General features: G+C 43.5%; 1 protein-coding gene across 2 annotated transcripts in view; it reads left to right on the top strand.

The window, feature by feature from the left end:
• The window catches only part of LOC115025101 (zinc finger protein 710-like), a 25,104-nt gene extending 10,130 nt beyond the window's left edge, over positions 1-14,974 (top strand). Inside the window, exons 1-5 of one of the 2 annotated variants that reach the window (XM_029457166.1) lie at positions 3,615-3,704; positions 5,896-7,471; positions 9,815-10,006; positions 10,201-10,372; positions 13,395-14,974. In XM_029457166.1, coding sequence (XP_029313026.1) covers positions 6,335-7,471; positions 9,815-10,006; positions 10,201-10,372; positions 13,395-13,576 — 1,683 coding nt within the window. In that variant the 5' untranslated portion in view covers positions 3,615-3,704; positions 5,896-6,334 and the 3' untranslated portion in view covers positions 13,577-14,974. Of the gene's footprint in view, positions 1-3,614; positions 3,705-5,895; positions 7,472-9,814; positions 10,007-10,200; positions 10,373-13,394 lie in introns of those variants that run through there. The other variant, XM_029457158.1, reaches the window with a different exon arrangement.
• Positions 14,975-15,379: the final 405 nt, after the last annotated feature.

Genomic DNA, 15,379 nt, shown 5'->3' with positions numbered 1-15,379 from the left:
TAAAGTCCCATTAATGCTTCACAAAGACAATGTTATCTAGTTCTTTGATAAAAAACAGTCAAAGGTACCAAGCACATAAAAACATGGGGCTAGAAGTTAACTACGACTCCCAGGGTGCATTTGGGCAACACGCATCCAATCAGGTCATTCTTTTTACAATCTACCATTTATATAAGTTCACGTTCTATGTATTTATTTTCTATGTCACTCCCGACTGAGCAGACATTGGCAGACTTTGGTGGTTTACAGTTTCTAATACGTTTCAGTCGGCACCAAAATGTATCGAGGCTTGATTACCAGCCCCCCCCCGCGAGAGCAACTAACATTTATTAATATTATTAAAGTGATGTCTGCTAATATCTTGTTCTGTCCAACCAACAATTGAAAAGTCCAAAAATATATTATGATGTAAAGCATCAAATGATCACATTTGGAGGAATTAAGGAATTGATTGTTTTTGTTGATCGACTAATCGACCAATTGTTTCGACACTGACTAATATTTACCCAAATATCACCGAGGCAAGATGCGTTATGACTTTGCATGAGAAGTTCTGGAAGCACTGCTATGAAGCAGGAATGTGGAGCTAGCACGGCTGACCGCGAAGAAAAGAAAAGAACCATGAAAGCTGTGTCCAAACTGTGTTTCAGCCCGCTCTGTCCGGACCATGTCAGGCTCTGTCCCGCCTCCTGAGTCTTCTTTATCTGGATGTGTCCAGTATGAGTCAGACGGCAGTTTACACCTGGCGTAAGAATGCATCTCGAGCAGCCACATCAGATTTCACTTCCCTCTCATGTTTAATTTTATCAGTAGGAAACTGTGACAGAAAGAAACGCACATTTTGCTCTTGACCATACGGCTAGAAAAGAGGTTTGCAGTCCCTCAAGGTTTCCTGCCTGCACTGCTGTGCATTCAGACGTGTGTTTGTGTCCCGTATGTAGTTGTTTAATTTGTTCCCAAATTGTGTTTTTATTTATTTTTGGCTCACATCGTACTAGTTTCTTTTTAAAGCCGCCCTCCTCTCATCAAAACGCATTTTTAAGACGCTGAGTTTGTGAACAGGACCCAAGAGAGCGGGACTTCTTCTAGTTGAGAAATGTAAGTCACACCCCTTGGCATGGTGTGCATCTTGCATTGGAGAATAGTGTGTTTAGTTTCCTGTTAGTGGGGAAATGTTATCCCTCTGATGGGAAACCGTCAACTTAAAGAAGAATAAAGAGCGTTTTGCTAAAGTAAAGCAAACGTTTAAATAATTAAGATAATGCAACCGGCAGTTTTGAGTTTAAAGCTGAACAATGTAAAAGAAACCAATTAAAAGATCCGTATGAAGTCCTTACTTTTTGTTTTATCACATTTTTGGGATGTGCATAATATTATAAAACTTTATTTTACAGACTACATGCAGAGGAAGCATCGTGCGCTGTTCTGTGCTCGACTGTGATTGACAGGAGGTGGATTTTAGCAGAACCACAGAGAACATTAGATCTTTGTTGTAAGTTATATTTTGCAGATGAAAATCAGTGAGGCAGGAAGTAGAGCGTAAACACCCCCACTTGTCATGTCTCAGCTCCGGCAAGATTTCTGAATGTGCACTTTCATAGGAAACAGTGAGATATGTAGTTTTTAAAATGTTTATTAACCTTGTGACGCAGCTTTGTAAAACATGACTATCAGCTGATCAGTCACGACAGTTTAAATAAGAGATTGTTATTAGAAATCCACAAATGACCCGCCAACACTACTGCTGCAGAACACCAACACCTTAGCAGCTAAGAATAAGTATGTTGTATTTATGATATCCAGGCATTGCTTTATTAGACAAAGTGTAAAAGAAAGCAATAATTCTGAAGGGTTTGTTGAGTCTTCTTGAGTAATCGATTAAACATTCAGTTTATAAACTGTTCTATCATTTATTTATTAATAAACAGATGGTTTTAGCTCCAATTATAATCTTTTTTTTTTCTTCATTTCAAGCTGTAATCATATGACATTCTCAAGATTTACTGTTTATTCCTTTACTAATTGTATTTCGATGCTTTTCTAGACCAGAAGTTTCTGTCATCTCTTTCAGATTCTGATTTAATCCTTCCAATCGGACCCTTTTGTTTCTCAAAGTGAACACTTCTTTAACACCTAAAAGTCAAAGTGTTTCACTGTATCTCTCGTGAGAGCCAAATTACTCTCGCTTGATAATGAAAAAGCTAGCTGTCTATCCCGTATGAAACTCAGAGCTGTTCCTCACATTGCAATTAAAGACAGAAGATAGCTCAGACTGTTAATACTGTAGCTGTGTCTGGCCTGATTGTTCTTAAGGACTATGTAAATGAATGCTGTGACTGTACCACATGGTGGAGAGAGAACACACCTTCAACATCATGCAACACCAGCGTCTACAGATACAATCAACCGTCCATTGGCAGCTTCCATTGACTCGCATCGTCTCAAGAAATTCCGGCAAAAGTCTATTTGCAACCTTTCAAAGTGTTTGTTGCTAAATTCAAACATCTTAAAAGTAGATTTGAATTCATTTCTTTGGAGGAAGTGTCGGTCAGTCTTTTGATTCCTCATCCGTAGTTTGCAGCTTTTGTTTTTGTCTGTTGCATCGTTGCCAGGATGTGCGTGACCTTTGCGGACTCTCAGGCCACCGTTGGCACAGTCTCGCTGTTCGGCGGCTGTCTCATCTCTGCACGCTTCCCTAATTTTGCTCGTCGCAAAATGACGTGAAAAGAGATTGAAGTTCTTCACACTCGCATCTCGAACCCGTTTCCTGAGCTGTCAATCAGCGGCCTAATTTGTGTGTGATTGAGGGAAGGCGAGAGGGAAACGTTTGCCTGTTTACTGCATCATTAAGAGTAGCACAATACCTTTTAGTCTCTCTCTTTACTCTCATTTCATCTGCTTCTTTCCCTCCATGCATCTACCATTTCTTCTTATTCTTTTACCGCATTCAGCTCCACTCTTCCCATCCCCCTCCGTCTCTTTCTCTCTCTATCTCTCTCTCTCTCCCCTCTCCATTCCTTCTTTCCTTCCACTCCCTCTTTTTCTTTATCTTTTCTCTCTCTCTCTTTTTCATTCGCTCATCTCCTTGTCAGTCACCTTCCATGTGTCTCTCTCTCTCTCTTTCTGTCCCTATCACAGACTTGCATCTGAGTGTTTGTGCATGAAACAATCTTCCAACACTTTTGAGAGAGAGAGGGAGAGAGAGAGGGAGAATAAACAGATAAAGGAAGAGAGACAGACAGGGATAGGCAGAAACAAAGACAAAGAATGACAGACGGAGATGGAGAGTGATGCGTGAGCCAGCTTGGTGGATCCATAATTTTCAGACTGATATGATGTTGATTTTATTTCTGTTGGTGTGACTTTGAGGCGCACATTTATAATCAGACTATCAAGGAGCCTAATTTGCGAGCCTATGAGCTGCACATTGTTTGTTTATCTTTAAATCTACCGGACACGTGCTGATTTGTCAGAAGAATATTTGTTTGTTTGTGTCTGGTCTATGCTTGTGCTGGTGTGACCAGAGTCACTACCGAAACTGTGTTGAAGAAGAAGAAGAGGGGTGGAGGCGGGCAATGTTTAGCTCCGCCTCCCCACATCCCTCACGTATAAATAGGAGGCAAACGTAGCCTGTTCTCACTCAACACTCGCACTGAAGAATGAGATCCTTAAAGCACCTGAAACCTCACAGCAAGAGGAGCGTGGTGAGTTTATTGACTCTTACTCGTAGCATGTTAAGTGGTAGTTAGTGGGCTGATCACACTCACCGGCTGACGGGTAAAAGCTGCCTTCAGAGATGCTCTGGTGCTTTGTAGGTTTTGTTGTTCTTTGTTTTTAAAGATTACCATTTGCCGATTTTCTTATTTCTCAATAATAAGAATTGTGGTCTGGCATTAACTCCATTTGCCCTCTTTTTGAGCTGTTTCATTCAACTCTTTTTCGTTCTCTTCTTCTTCTTCTCTGCTTTCCAACATTCACAATTCTTTTTATCGTTCATTCTGTCTGGCTTCATTTTGGTCCATTTCTTTCTCCTTCTGTCTCCTGGTTGGTAACAGAAATAGATAGAGACCAAAGTACAAAACAAGCTCTATATGTCCATCCTCCCTCTTCTCTCCTTCCTCCCCCTCGCTCGCTATCTCTCTATCTCTGTCTCTACATATCTTTCTTTCTCTTTCTGCCTCTTGATGATATTTTTTGCAAACTGCATTATTAAACTCATCTCTAAATCTTATAGATATCCCCCTTCAAATATCAAAGTGTATTATATCTAAATATATAAGAAGTAATAATAACTCATAAAAAGAATTCTAGTTATCTATAATTTAATCTAAAAATAAATTTAATTATTTTAAAAAAATATAAATAAATCTAGACAATTTGAAGGATATCTCTCTCTCTAAATCAAAAAAATAGATCTATCTCAGAGAGAGAGATCTCATATAAAAAAAATAAGATAGATATAGAGGAGAATATAGAGAATGTTGAGATATATAGTTAATGTTAGATATAGAGAAATAGATATATATATTGATTTATAGATATTATATATATATATCTATGATAGATATATATATATTATATAGGTGAGAAAGATGAATAGCGAGAGAGAAGGAGGATCTAATATAAAAGAAGATGAATGGGGAGAGAGAGAGAGAGAGAGATAGAGATACATCTAGAGAAGGGAGAGTAGAGAGAGAGAGGAGAGAGAGAGAGAGAGAGAGAGGAAGAAGAGAGAGAGAAGAGAGAGAAGAGAGAGAGGAGAGAGCAGAGAGAGAGAAGAACAAGGGGGAAAGATAGAGAAGTTCTCTCTCCTCTCTCTCTCTCTCTCTATACATCTCTCTCTTCGCTTCTCGGGGATCCTTTTATGTTTCTACATACCTCCTGTTTTCTCCCTCCCCTCTCTGTTTCTCTTCTCTCTCTACTCTCTCTCTCTCTCCTCTCTCTCTCCCCCCTCCCTTCCTTTCCTGTTTCTCTCTCTCTCTCCCTCCCTCTCTGTTTCTCTCCCTCCCTCTCTCTGCTCTCCTCTGTTTTGTCTCATCTCCTGCTTTTCCATTCTTTTTTCATTTCTTACTCTTGCTCAGTTTTTCATCTCTTTTTTTTCCCCTCTTGCACTTGAAAATGTGTAGATCAGTAGGCCATCTAATCCCCCACAACACACACACAGGCCATACATGGTTAGCACGCTGGATTAGGATGGTGGTGTCTTTCATAGTTCCAGATCCAAAGATTTGTCTTAATACAGTTGTGATTCAGGTTCACTTGTCCCAGAAACATTGATTTGTGCTGAGGATAGTCTCTGTAGATGGAAATGTTCTTTTTTGTATCCTTCGTTGTGATGCAATAAAGGGCTTCTTAGAATAAAAAATATCTTTCTCTTTCTCCTTCTATCTCTGGACAACCGGCTCAAAGGGACACTCTGATTGGATGATGAGCTTTGACACCTTTTTGTCATTAATGGATCACGTTTGATGAAGGACACATTCTCATTGGAGGACAGTATGCTGTAGTTTAAATTATTGTGATTACTTTTCTGCCTTACTTCAGATTGTAGACCATTTGGTTGTAGCCCAAGTGTCCTGTATTGACAAATGCACGCTGTTTTCAAGTTATCAAGAGCAAGCGATGTTGTGTTCTCCATTATTTCCTTAGCTTCTCCGAGACAATTTTGTTCATAAGTTGAGAAATTCGCTGAAACAACAAACTTTTCCCTAAACTTAAGACGATGACAGAGAACAAAACCTTGGTTTTATTTATTTTCCCCCATAATACTGCGAAGTACAATGAGTCGTAACAACTCAATTTGCTGACTACATCTGTACATTCAGATATATATTTGATAATTCCTCCCTTGCAGTACTGATGTCTTGTCTGCTTGTGTGTCTCTTTCTGTTCCAGGAGGAGGCGAGCCGGCGCCTGGGTAGATGTGAGCCCAAGGTAATGGCCAGGCTGGTGGACATAGGCACACAGACAGATCCAGTAGTTGTGCTGTCCCTGGCCCAGGCTGCCGTGCTAGGTCTTATCTCCCAGAATGAAGTGTTTGGCGCGACCATTGCACCCAACGGCTTCTACACCGGCGAACCCAAAGAGTCCCCCGCACCACCAGTAGAGGGAGTCGACTACGAGTACGCAGACCAGCTTATCGGAGCCAACGGAGATTATCTAGGAGACAATTTGGGAGAAGACGGACAGATGCAACCCAGCTGCAGTCAGAGGAGGTGGCAGCAGGGGCCCCCTCAACATCCGGACGTGAAAATGGTTGGCCCCGATCGTCACACCCTTCAAGGCGGGTGACGTGTCCTCGGCCCATGTGAAAGGGGAAGTGGTGAACTCTGGAATGCCTTCCTGTGTCCACATGCTGAACAATATGGCTCCCAGAGGTGGTTTAGTACAAGTGGATCCGGCCACGCTCAGAGGCACCAACAAGAACTGTGTAGAGTGTGAGCGGGATGTAGTATCCAACCAGCCACAAGCCAACACACACGTTCACCCTCCTCCCCCCCAGGTGGGCCACAGGGGAGGGGAACAGGGCCACAGAGGACTACAGGGCCAGCGCCCTATGGTGGGCCACGGTCGCGGTGGCAGAGAGGACGAAGAAGAGGTAGAACACCAGGGGAACAACATGATGAAGCCCACTCAGCAGGAGGAAGCCATCAGCAGCTACTTCCAGACCAGTGAAGTGGGCAGCTATGATTCGGCGGAAATGGGCATGGCTAGCGAGTACGAAGATAGCAGCCAGAATATGATGTGGACAGATGGGAATGCCGGACCTCAGCACCAGCAGCCTCCAAACCCCCAGCCTCCTCGTCGACACGGAGGCCGCAGAGTTGACCGACTAGATATCAACATCCAGATCGATGAATCTTACTGCGTAGATGTGGGAGATGGTCTGAAGCGCTGGAAGTGCCGCATGTGTGATAAATCGTACACCTCGAAGTACAACCTGGTCACACACATCCTGGGCCACAATGGCATAAAACCACACGCCTGTCCACATTGCGGGAAGCTCTTCAAGCAGCCAAGTCATCTTCAAACCCACCTACTGACCCACCAAGGGACGCGGCCCCACAAGTGCACCGTCTGCAAGAAAGGCTTCACCCAAACCAGTCACCTGAAGCGACACATGCTGCAACATACCGATGTGAAGCCCTACAGCTGCCGCTTCTGCCGCCGCGGCTTCGCCTATCCCAGCGAGCTGCGAGCCCACGAGGTGAAGCACGAGCGCGGACGTTGCCATGTGTGCTCGCAGTGCGGCATGGAGTTCCCCACCTACGCGCACCTCAAACGTCACCAGACCAGCCACCAGGGCCCCCACACCTTCCAGTGCACCGAGTGCAACAAGTCGTTCGCCTACCGTAGCCAGCTCCAGAACCACCTGCTGAAGCACCAGAGCCCGAGGCCTTACACCTGCTCCCAGTGCGGCCTGGAGTTTGTGCAGCTCCACCACCTACGTCAGCACTCGCTCACTCATAAGGTACGGACGCTTCCGCTACCACCCAGGCTTCCTGACTGCTCTAGTTACAGACACTATTAATATTACCTGCATAGATAAGGAGACTGTGAGGGTTTTCTCTTTTACTAGTACAAAAGCAAACAGCCACACAAAACACCTTCACCTTCTGTCCTTTACCCACTTTTTGTGTCTTATGTCGGACTTTAGTTGAGGTCAGTATAGAAGCGAATAGAAACGGCAAAATGTCCGACTCAAAGGACAGACTTTGCTACAAGTTTTCCTTCCATAAAAGGCTTTTATCACAGTTTATCACTGCTAACAAGCAGGATATGTGCTCTTTTTTTGCATGCAGTCACCCTGTGTACAGTTAATCACACATTCTCTATTCAATAGAGGATGTGTGTCCTGGGGAGAATCAAGTTTCTTGTTTTGAAAGAGGTTTGTTCATGTTAACAAATGGGGACAGATCTGTTGCCAGATAGATCCATTTCAAAATATGTTTTAATTAAGGAAATAAGAAGTAGTTAGTTCAGTGCTGCATTGTCACCAACATGTGACTCTGTACATCCACAATACTGAGCGTCTTCATGTTCTCCTCATTATAGCCGTCGTCTAAATGAAATGTCTGTAATTGCTCAGTGCCCCCTGTGTGTTCGACACACATGCGCGCTATTACTCGCACACTCAGGTGAGATGGAGAGAGAGAGACGAGAGCACAATTCATTTACCGTTACCACAGGACTCTCTTTTCCCCCCAATTCTCAGTTTGAGGCCCTGATTATTAGATGACGTTATAAAATATGCAACATTTGCCATCTTGTTATTTCTCTCAAACCGCATTCTTCCTTTCACCTTTTTTTGAATGAAGCCTTTTGGATTTGAATTGCCCAGACTTTCACACAGATAGATGGAGATGGATAGATGAGATGGATAGATGGCTGGAGTTTCTAATAGAAATCGCTCAGTGACAAAATGAAATTCTAAATTCCTGAGGATTTATCTAAATTCTATTACTTTCAAGGGAACAAAAACCATAAGCCACACTCATCATGAGAATGAGAGAGCAGTCAGTATTCTCAGTGGAGAGAATGTTCCCTTTTGTATTTGAGCCTGACGTCTGTTCACTGCTCCCCCTGGAGGACGGCTGCAACACAACACACGTGTTGTGCAGACAGTTGGGGGGGACTGACAGTCTGCCAGATGTGTCTGCTTATACAAACACAGTCTCTCGACCCACTGGTGAACTGTAATGCATATTTGCTCTTCTCAATAAAGCAGAATCCAGTTGTTGAGACGCACTTGTGTGCCTGCTGACACTGTGTGAGTGGAGAGGACGGTTGCAACGGCACATTGATTCAGACGAGCCTCAAGGCCTTCCATGTTGTGAATGGTCTGCTCTTGTGACCGGCTTCTCAATGTTTATACGTTTCCTGTCGCATGAGAATATTACGTAAACAGAAGAAGGAAGCGTAGGTTTTTCTTTTCTTTCTCTCTCTCTCTCTCTCTCTTTAATAATCTCTTTTGGTACACTCAAAATGGCTGCCGTGGATTTTGATATGGTCAAACAAATAGGCAACATCTCTCAGGCAGCATGTGAATATCATTACGGGGGAAATGGAACTGCCTTCGTCTTCGTCTTACTACTTCTATGGGGGATAATCATCTGTGTTGGAGTTCCCATGATGCTTTGCGGGGTGTGTGAACAGGAAGTCCATGGATCCAGAATGCACTACGTGGTGGGCTACAGCTGTTCTAGCCTACAGGCACCTTTTTAAAGCAATGGATGTACAGAAATGATCACCGGATTACTTTGATAAGGAAGAAAGCTTAAAAATGTGACGACTCTCAGGCGAGTTCTGGAGTTATAAGGAATGTCTTTTTATGATTTCTACCCGGATTACCGGAGACGGAGATATTCTCAGAGCGCGTTAGAATCTGAACATATTCACATCATGTCTTTGTGTTGAGATTTGACTGCATTATGACTCAAATAAGTGTGTTTTTTTTAATACTTATTGCGGCAATCGGGTGCTAAAGGTTTTAAAGTACCTGAATTGCCTCCATGAGCTGAGCGCCACAACTGCCGACTATGTTGACAAGCAGCCAGATCAGCAGCTAAACTACAAATGAACAGCATCCCGTTGCTCTCAGCCACTTCTTTCACCTCGCACAGTACCTCGCACCTCTCCCTCCTTTTTTTTTTTTTAACTCTCTCCCACCTCCCCTTCACAGTTCGAAAACCTTTCAATTAAGCAAATCTTCTTCTGGCTCACTTTTAGTGAACAGTGTGACCAGAAAAAGAAACCGCCGCACACGTCGCTATATTTTAATGATTCACCCTTTCTATGTGTTTGGACTCTGCAGGGGATGAAAGGCCACAAGTGTGACGTGTGTTCCCGGGAGTTCACGCTGTCGGCCAACCTGAAGAGGCACATGCTCATCCACAACAGCGTCCGACCCTTCCAGTGTCACGTCTGCTTCAAGAGCTTCATCCAGAAACAGACCCTCAAGACCCACATGATCGTCCACCTGCCCGTGAAGCCGTTCAAATGCAAGGTGAATATTTTGAAATTTATTTTTTTTCTTACTGTGGGAGAAAAATCCACGATAAGCTTTGAGGCATCTGTCATCAGGCCGGATGTTTTCATCTCTACCACCTACAAGAAGCTACTTTGACGTCTTTTAAAGGAGGTTATCTCTGTGTTCATCAGTCAGTATTTTTATGTTCTGCTTTCTTTGTTTTGTTTCAGGTATGCGGCAAGTCTTTCAACAGAATGTACAACCTGTTGGGCCACATGCACCTCCATGCTGGCAGTAAGCCCTTTAAGTGTCCTTACTGCACCAGCAAGTTCAACCTGAAGGGAAACCTCAGCAGGCACATGAAGGTCAAGCACGGGATGGATGTCTCACCAGAAGGACAAGGTGAGTGCCGCTGCACATGTTGTAACGTTTGCTTTAACTGGTATTTATCCAGAGAAGGTCGATTTTAACATATGTGCTTTTCTTCCAGTCCACAATTCACACACGTGACCCCCCCCCCCCGATACTAAACCTGCTTCTGCTCCTCGTCCTGACAGCTTTGAAGCCAACATAAAAACTCAAACACCACAAATATAACTAATTAACATTGTTTGTGATAACATTTAAATTTAAATGTTGTGGTAATATTTGCTATTAACAGACCATCAGTGTGCACATCCTGACTATGTGTTCATAAATCTCATTTGGCAGGTAAATACAATGTTTTGCTCTTTATACCGGCAGCAATCATACCTAAGGCTCTTTTTTTGCCTCATATATGCAAAATTAAGAAACGTGGTCACTACCTTACTCTGATGACTTGCACTGAATCAGCCAGGTTTGCACAGTAACTGCAGGTAGCAGCATCAAGCAGGCTTCCAAATGATCATCAGTCATGGTGGACTTGGACTTGATCATCTTCAGGTGGGAAAAGGCTGACTGGCATAAATAAGTAGAGCCAAATAATGCAGTGAAGGAGGGAGCACGCCTTCCTCAGTGTTTGGGTACTTTTCCTCTGTGACTGTGAGTAAGTTCCAAAACTGTCCATGAGCCCTGGACTTCAGCTGAATGTCAGCCTCTCGTCCTCCACTGAAGATGAGTTCAGGTGGGACAGGGAGGCAATTTTCGATGCGAGTGAATCAACTTCAACATCTCCCCTAAACGGGTAGCACGTAAATGTAGCAATTGGGCTCGAGTAAAGCAAAGTCTTGAAACCGTTTGTCAAAGTCTGACAGACAATTTTCAATCTGCTCTGTGTAGCGCGCACTGTCAAGTTGCGCACACGCCGTCCCTTTGGTCTCCAGCACCCTTCCCCAAATCATGGCGCTGCAGCTTTTGAGGACAGAAGTTGCATTTTTCATTAACTTTGGTTACGCGATCTACCCGCACTGCTATCAACCTTTTGGGAAGCCCCGCTCTAGTCTGATCTGGATGGGACTCAGTTGGAAGAAGCGTGATGTATACAGTATATCTCAAAAGTGAGTACACCCTTTAGATTTTTGCAAATATTCTGTTATATCCTTTCAGGGGATAACATTATCCTACTGAAACTTTGATATAACTTAAAGTAGTCAGTGTGCTGCTTGAATAACAGTATAGATTTATTGTCCTTTGAAAATTACTCAGTACACAGCTGTTAATGTCTAAACAGCTGGCAACAAAAGTGAGTACACCCCATAGTGAACATGTCCTAATTGTGCCCAATGATGTTGTTTTCCCGCCCTGGTGTCATGTGACTCGTTAGTGTTACAAGGATTCAGGTGTAAATGATAAGCAGGGCTGTTAAATTTGGTGTTTTGGGCACAATTCTCTCTGAATGCTGGACAACATGGCACCTCATGGCAAGGAACTCTCTGAGCGGCTGAAAAAAAGGATTATTGCGCTTCACAAAGATGGCCTTGGCTATAAGAAGATTGCCAACACCATGAAAATGAGTTGCAGCACAGTGGCTAAGATCATACAGCGGTTTTCCAGGACAGGTTCCACTCGGAACAGGCCTCGCCAGGGTCGACCAAAGAAGTTGAGTCCACGTGCTCAGCGTCATATCCAGAGGTTGGTTTCCAAAAATAGACGTGCGAGTGCTTCCAGCATTGCTGCAGAGGTTGCAGAAGTGGGATGTCAGCCTGTCAGTGCCCAGACCATATGCCGCACACTGCATCAAATCGGTTTGTATGGCCGTCGCCCCAGACAGAAGCCCCTTCTGAAACCGATGCATAAGAAAGCCCGCAAACAGTTTGCTGAAGACAATGAATCCAAGAACATGAGTTACTGGAACCATGTCCTGTGGTCTGATGAGACCAAAATAAACCTGTTTGGGTCAGATGGTGTCCGGCGTGTGTGGCGGCACCCTGGTGAGGAGTACCAAGACAAATGTGTTTTGCCTACAGTCAAGCATGGTGGTGGCAGCATCATGGTCTGGGGCTGCATGAGTGCTGCCGGCACTGGGGAGCTGCATTTCATTGAGGGACACATGAATTCCAATATATACTGTGACATCCTGCAGCAGAGCATGATCCCCTCTCTTCGGAAACTGGGCCGTAGGGCAGTTTTCCAACATGATAATGACCCTAAACACACCTCCAAGATGACAACGGCCTTGCTGAAGAAGCTGAAGGTTAAGGTGATGGACTGGCCAAGTATGTCTCCAGACCTAAACCCAATTGAGCACATGTGGGGCATCCTCAAGAGGAAGGTGGAGGAGTGCAAGGTGTCCAACATCCGTGCGCTCCGTGATGTCGTCGTGGAGGAGTGGAAGAAGATTCCAGAAGCAACCTGTGCAGCTCTGGTGAATTCCATGCCCAGGAGGGTTAAAGCAGTGCTAGATAACAATGGTGGTCACACAAAATATTGACACTTTGGGCACAATTTAGACATGTTCACTATGGGGTGTACTCACTTTTGTTGCCAGCTGTTTAGACATTAACAGCTGTGTACTGAGTAATTTTCAAAGGACAATAAATCTATACTGTTATTCAAGCAGCACACTGACTACTTTAAGTTATATCAAAGTTTCAGTAGGATAATGTTATCCCCTGAAAGGATATAACAGAATATTTGCAAAAATCTAAAGGGTGTACTCACTTTTGAGATATACTGTATGTACCAACATGTGAATTAGAGTTATGGGTTTGCCTGGTTTTGGTTACAGGCCTCTGCATCTCTTCTGTTCTGATTAAGCAGGTTAGCTGAGTTTTTGAGTGTCAGACTCAACAAAACGTCCAAACTTTAAGCACCATTGTTGCTGTGTTTTAATCCTAATGTTACAGAATAATACTTACGATTTGAATTCAACATTTCAGGGGCTTTAAAGTAATCATATATAGAAGTCAGAGGTTGAAATGAATATTCCCTAAATGTTTGTAATTCAAACCAAAATGCCACACATGTACTTTATAATGCTTATCTTTGTTTTGTGTTTCCCCAGATGTTATTCCAGAAATGGGTAACCAGGGGGAGTATGAAGGACAAAGCTTCAGCTTTACATCACCGGACAATATGGACAATGGTGGCTCCCAAAACCTCACGAAACTCACGACCGCAAACATGGACGACATGGAGGAGTATTACAATTTTGGGAAGGATACAAGCAGCTACGCGACACCTTGAGCGGTGATGAACCGGAGAACATGTTTTTTTTTTTTTTTTTTAAAGACAGAAGGAAATTACAGAGTTTGGGAGACACTGGGGACACGTTTGTGTTTTTTTAGTTTTGGCCTCCTTCCAGAAGAGCCAGAACTGAAGGACTCTGACGGGAGGCCAGGAAGGAGACGCACGTCAAAGCAGACGTTGTAGCTCCGCCCCTGAGAGCGGAGACACTGAAACTGTTGACGCTGGAGCTCCTGGTTTCTTTTTTTTTTTTTTTTTGGGATTACTACGCTTACCGACTCAAAGACTTTCACTGGCGGACAGTCAAATGTGTATGTTGTGTGTATGTATCAGTTATTTGAAAAAGAAAACAAAAGAAAAAGAGTTGCAGAGCCATCAGTTACATTTAATGTGATAGAAATTTGTTTACCATTTTGCCATTTTTGTCTTTCACAACCAATGTATGCCCTTATATTTTTTTGACTGAAAGTGCCAGCTAGATACATTTGCAACTAAGCTTTCACCGTGTCAGCTATTTACTCACTGTATATCGAACTTTTGATACATAGTCACAACATATTCATAGGTTTGAATGCTCTTACTAAACGGTTCCTAATTGTAGTCACCAGTTCCTGCCCCGGCCCTCCAGTTTTAAAAATGGGCCGCTCTTTCAATGCGTGTGTGCTGTGTGCACGGGACATAGCCTTTCTATCGGGGGGGCACTTACTACCAAAGTCGCTAACTGTCCCAAGTCGGCCGATACCAGAAAAACAATGTGAGCGACATGTAAAGCCCCCGTCACTGTACAAATGATTCTGCAACATGCAGTGTGTTTACCCACTGTTTCTGTCTCACATGGTTTAGCTTAACGTTAATAATCTAGCCCGTGTAGTGAATATACCGCTCAAAGTTTTTGAATTACAGAGTGAACAATACAAAGCACTTTTTCATTGAGACCTGTCTTTAATAAGAGTGAACTCATTTGCCTCCAAGGAGAAGAGCTGGGGGGAACCAAGATGGGAGAAGCTTTGGGTTTTTTGTTGTGTGTAGTTTCTCTTAAATCCACACAACTCACTCCACGTTCTGAACTCAGAAATCTCATTTGGAGAGAAAACAAAACAAAACTGAAAGTGGAAATCCGATCAGATTGAACAAAAAAAAAAAGAAAATCTATTCCTGGGAGGTCTTGGTTACATTTTGTATGATTGAATTGAAAGTGGACTGACACTGTCCTGCTATTCATAATTCTGTTTTGGGGAAGACCGTCAGCTCCCCCCTGTCCTGCCATGCAGGTCAGCCTCGATATGCACACTAAACCAGAGGAACGCTCGACTAGTTCTTCTTTGAGATGAGGAATATCAAACTGAGACCTCATGGAAATTGACCATGAATTATTTAATAAAGGTTCTCTAGTTTAAATGATGGTGACTGGTGTTTTAATCTTTCACTAATCCTCAGTGCTCCTGTATTGTATGTTTGTCACTTCGTCCATCACTTTGCTGCAGACGGAAATCTCTCAACTATTGAATCGATTGTCGTGAAATGTATTCCAGACGCTCGCGAATCCCGGGGGATGTGTCCTATTTACTTTAGTGATCCTCTGACTTCCTCTAGCGCCACCGTGAAGAGGGACGTACAAGGAGGACGCGCACACTCTGAACGCTGTTTTGACCAACTGCAGTGCAGGTCCTTCTCACCCAAATGTCATGAATGTGATCCCTCATCTCCATCCTGGTGATATTAGAGAGCTGTAGTTGGTCGCTAATAGAATTGAAGTGAGCGTTGATGTAGGTGTGTGTTTGTATCCAGCACCTGTCCCACTGA

This window comes from Cottoperca gobio, chromosome 3, assembly GCF_900634415.1.
Source record: "Cottoperca gobio chromosome 3, fCotGob3.1, whole genome shotgun sequence".
Taxonomy (NCBI): Eukaryota; Metazoa; Chordata; class Actinopteri; order Perciformes; family Bovichtidae; genus Cottoperca; species Cottoperca gobio.
The sequence above is the reverse complement of the archived record's forward strand: the minus strand, read 5'-3'. Positions and strand labels throughout refer to the sequence as shown.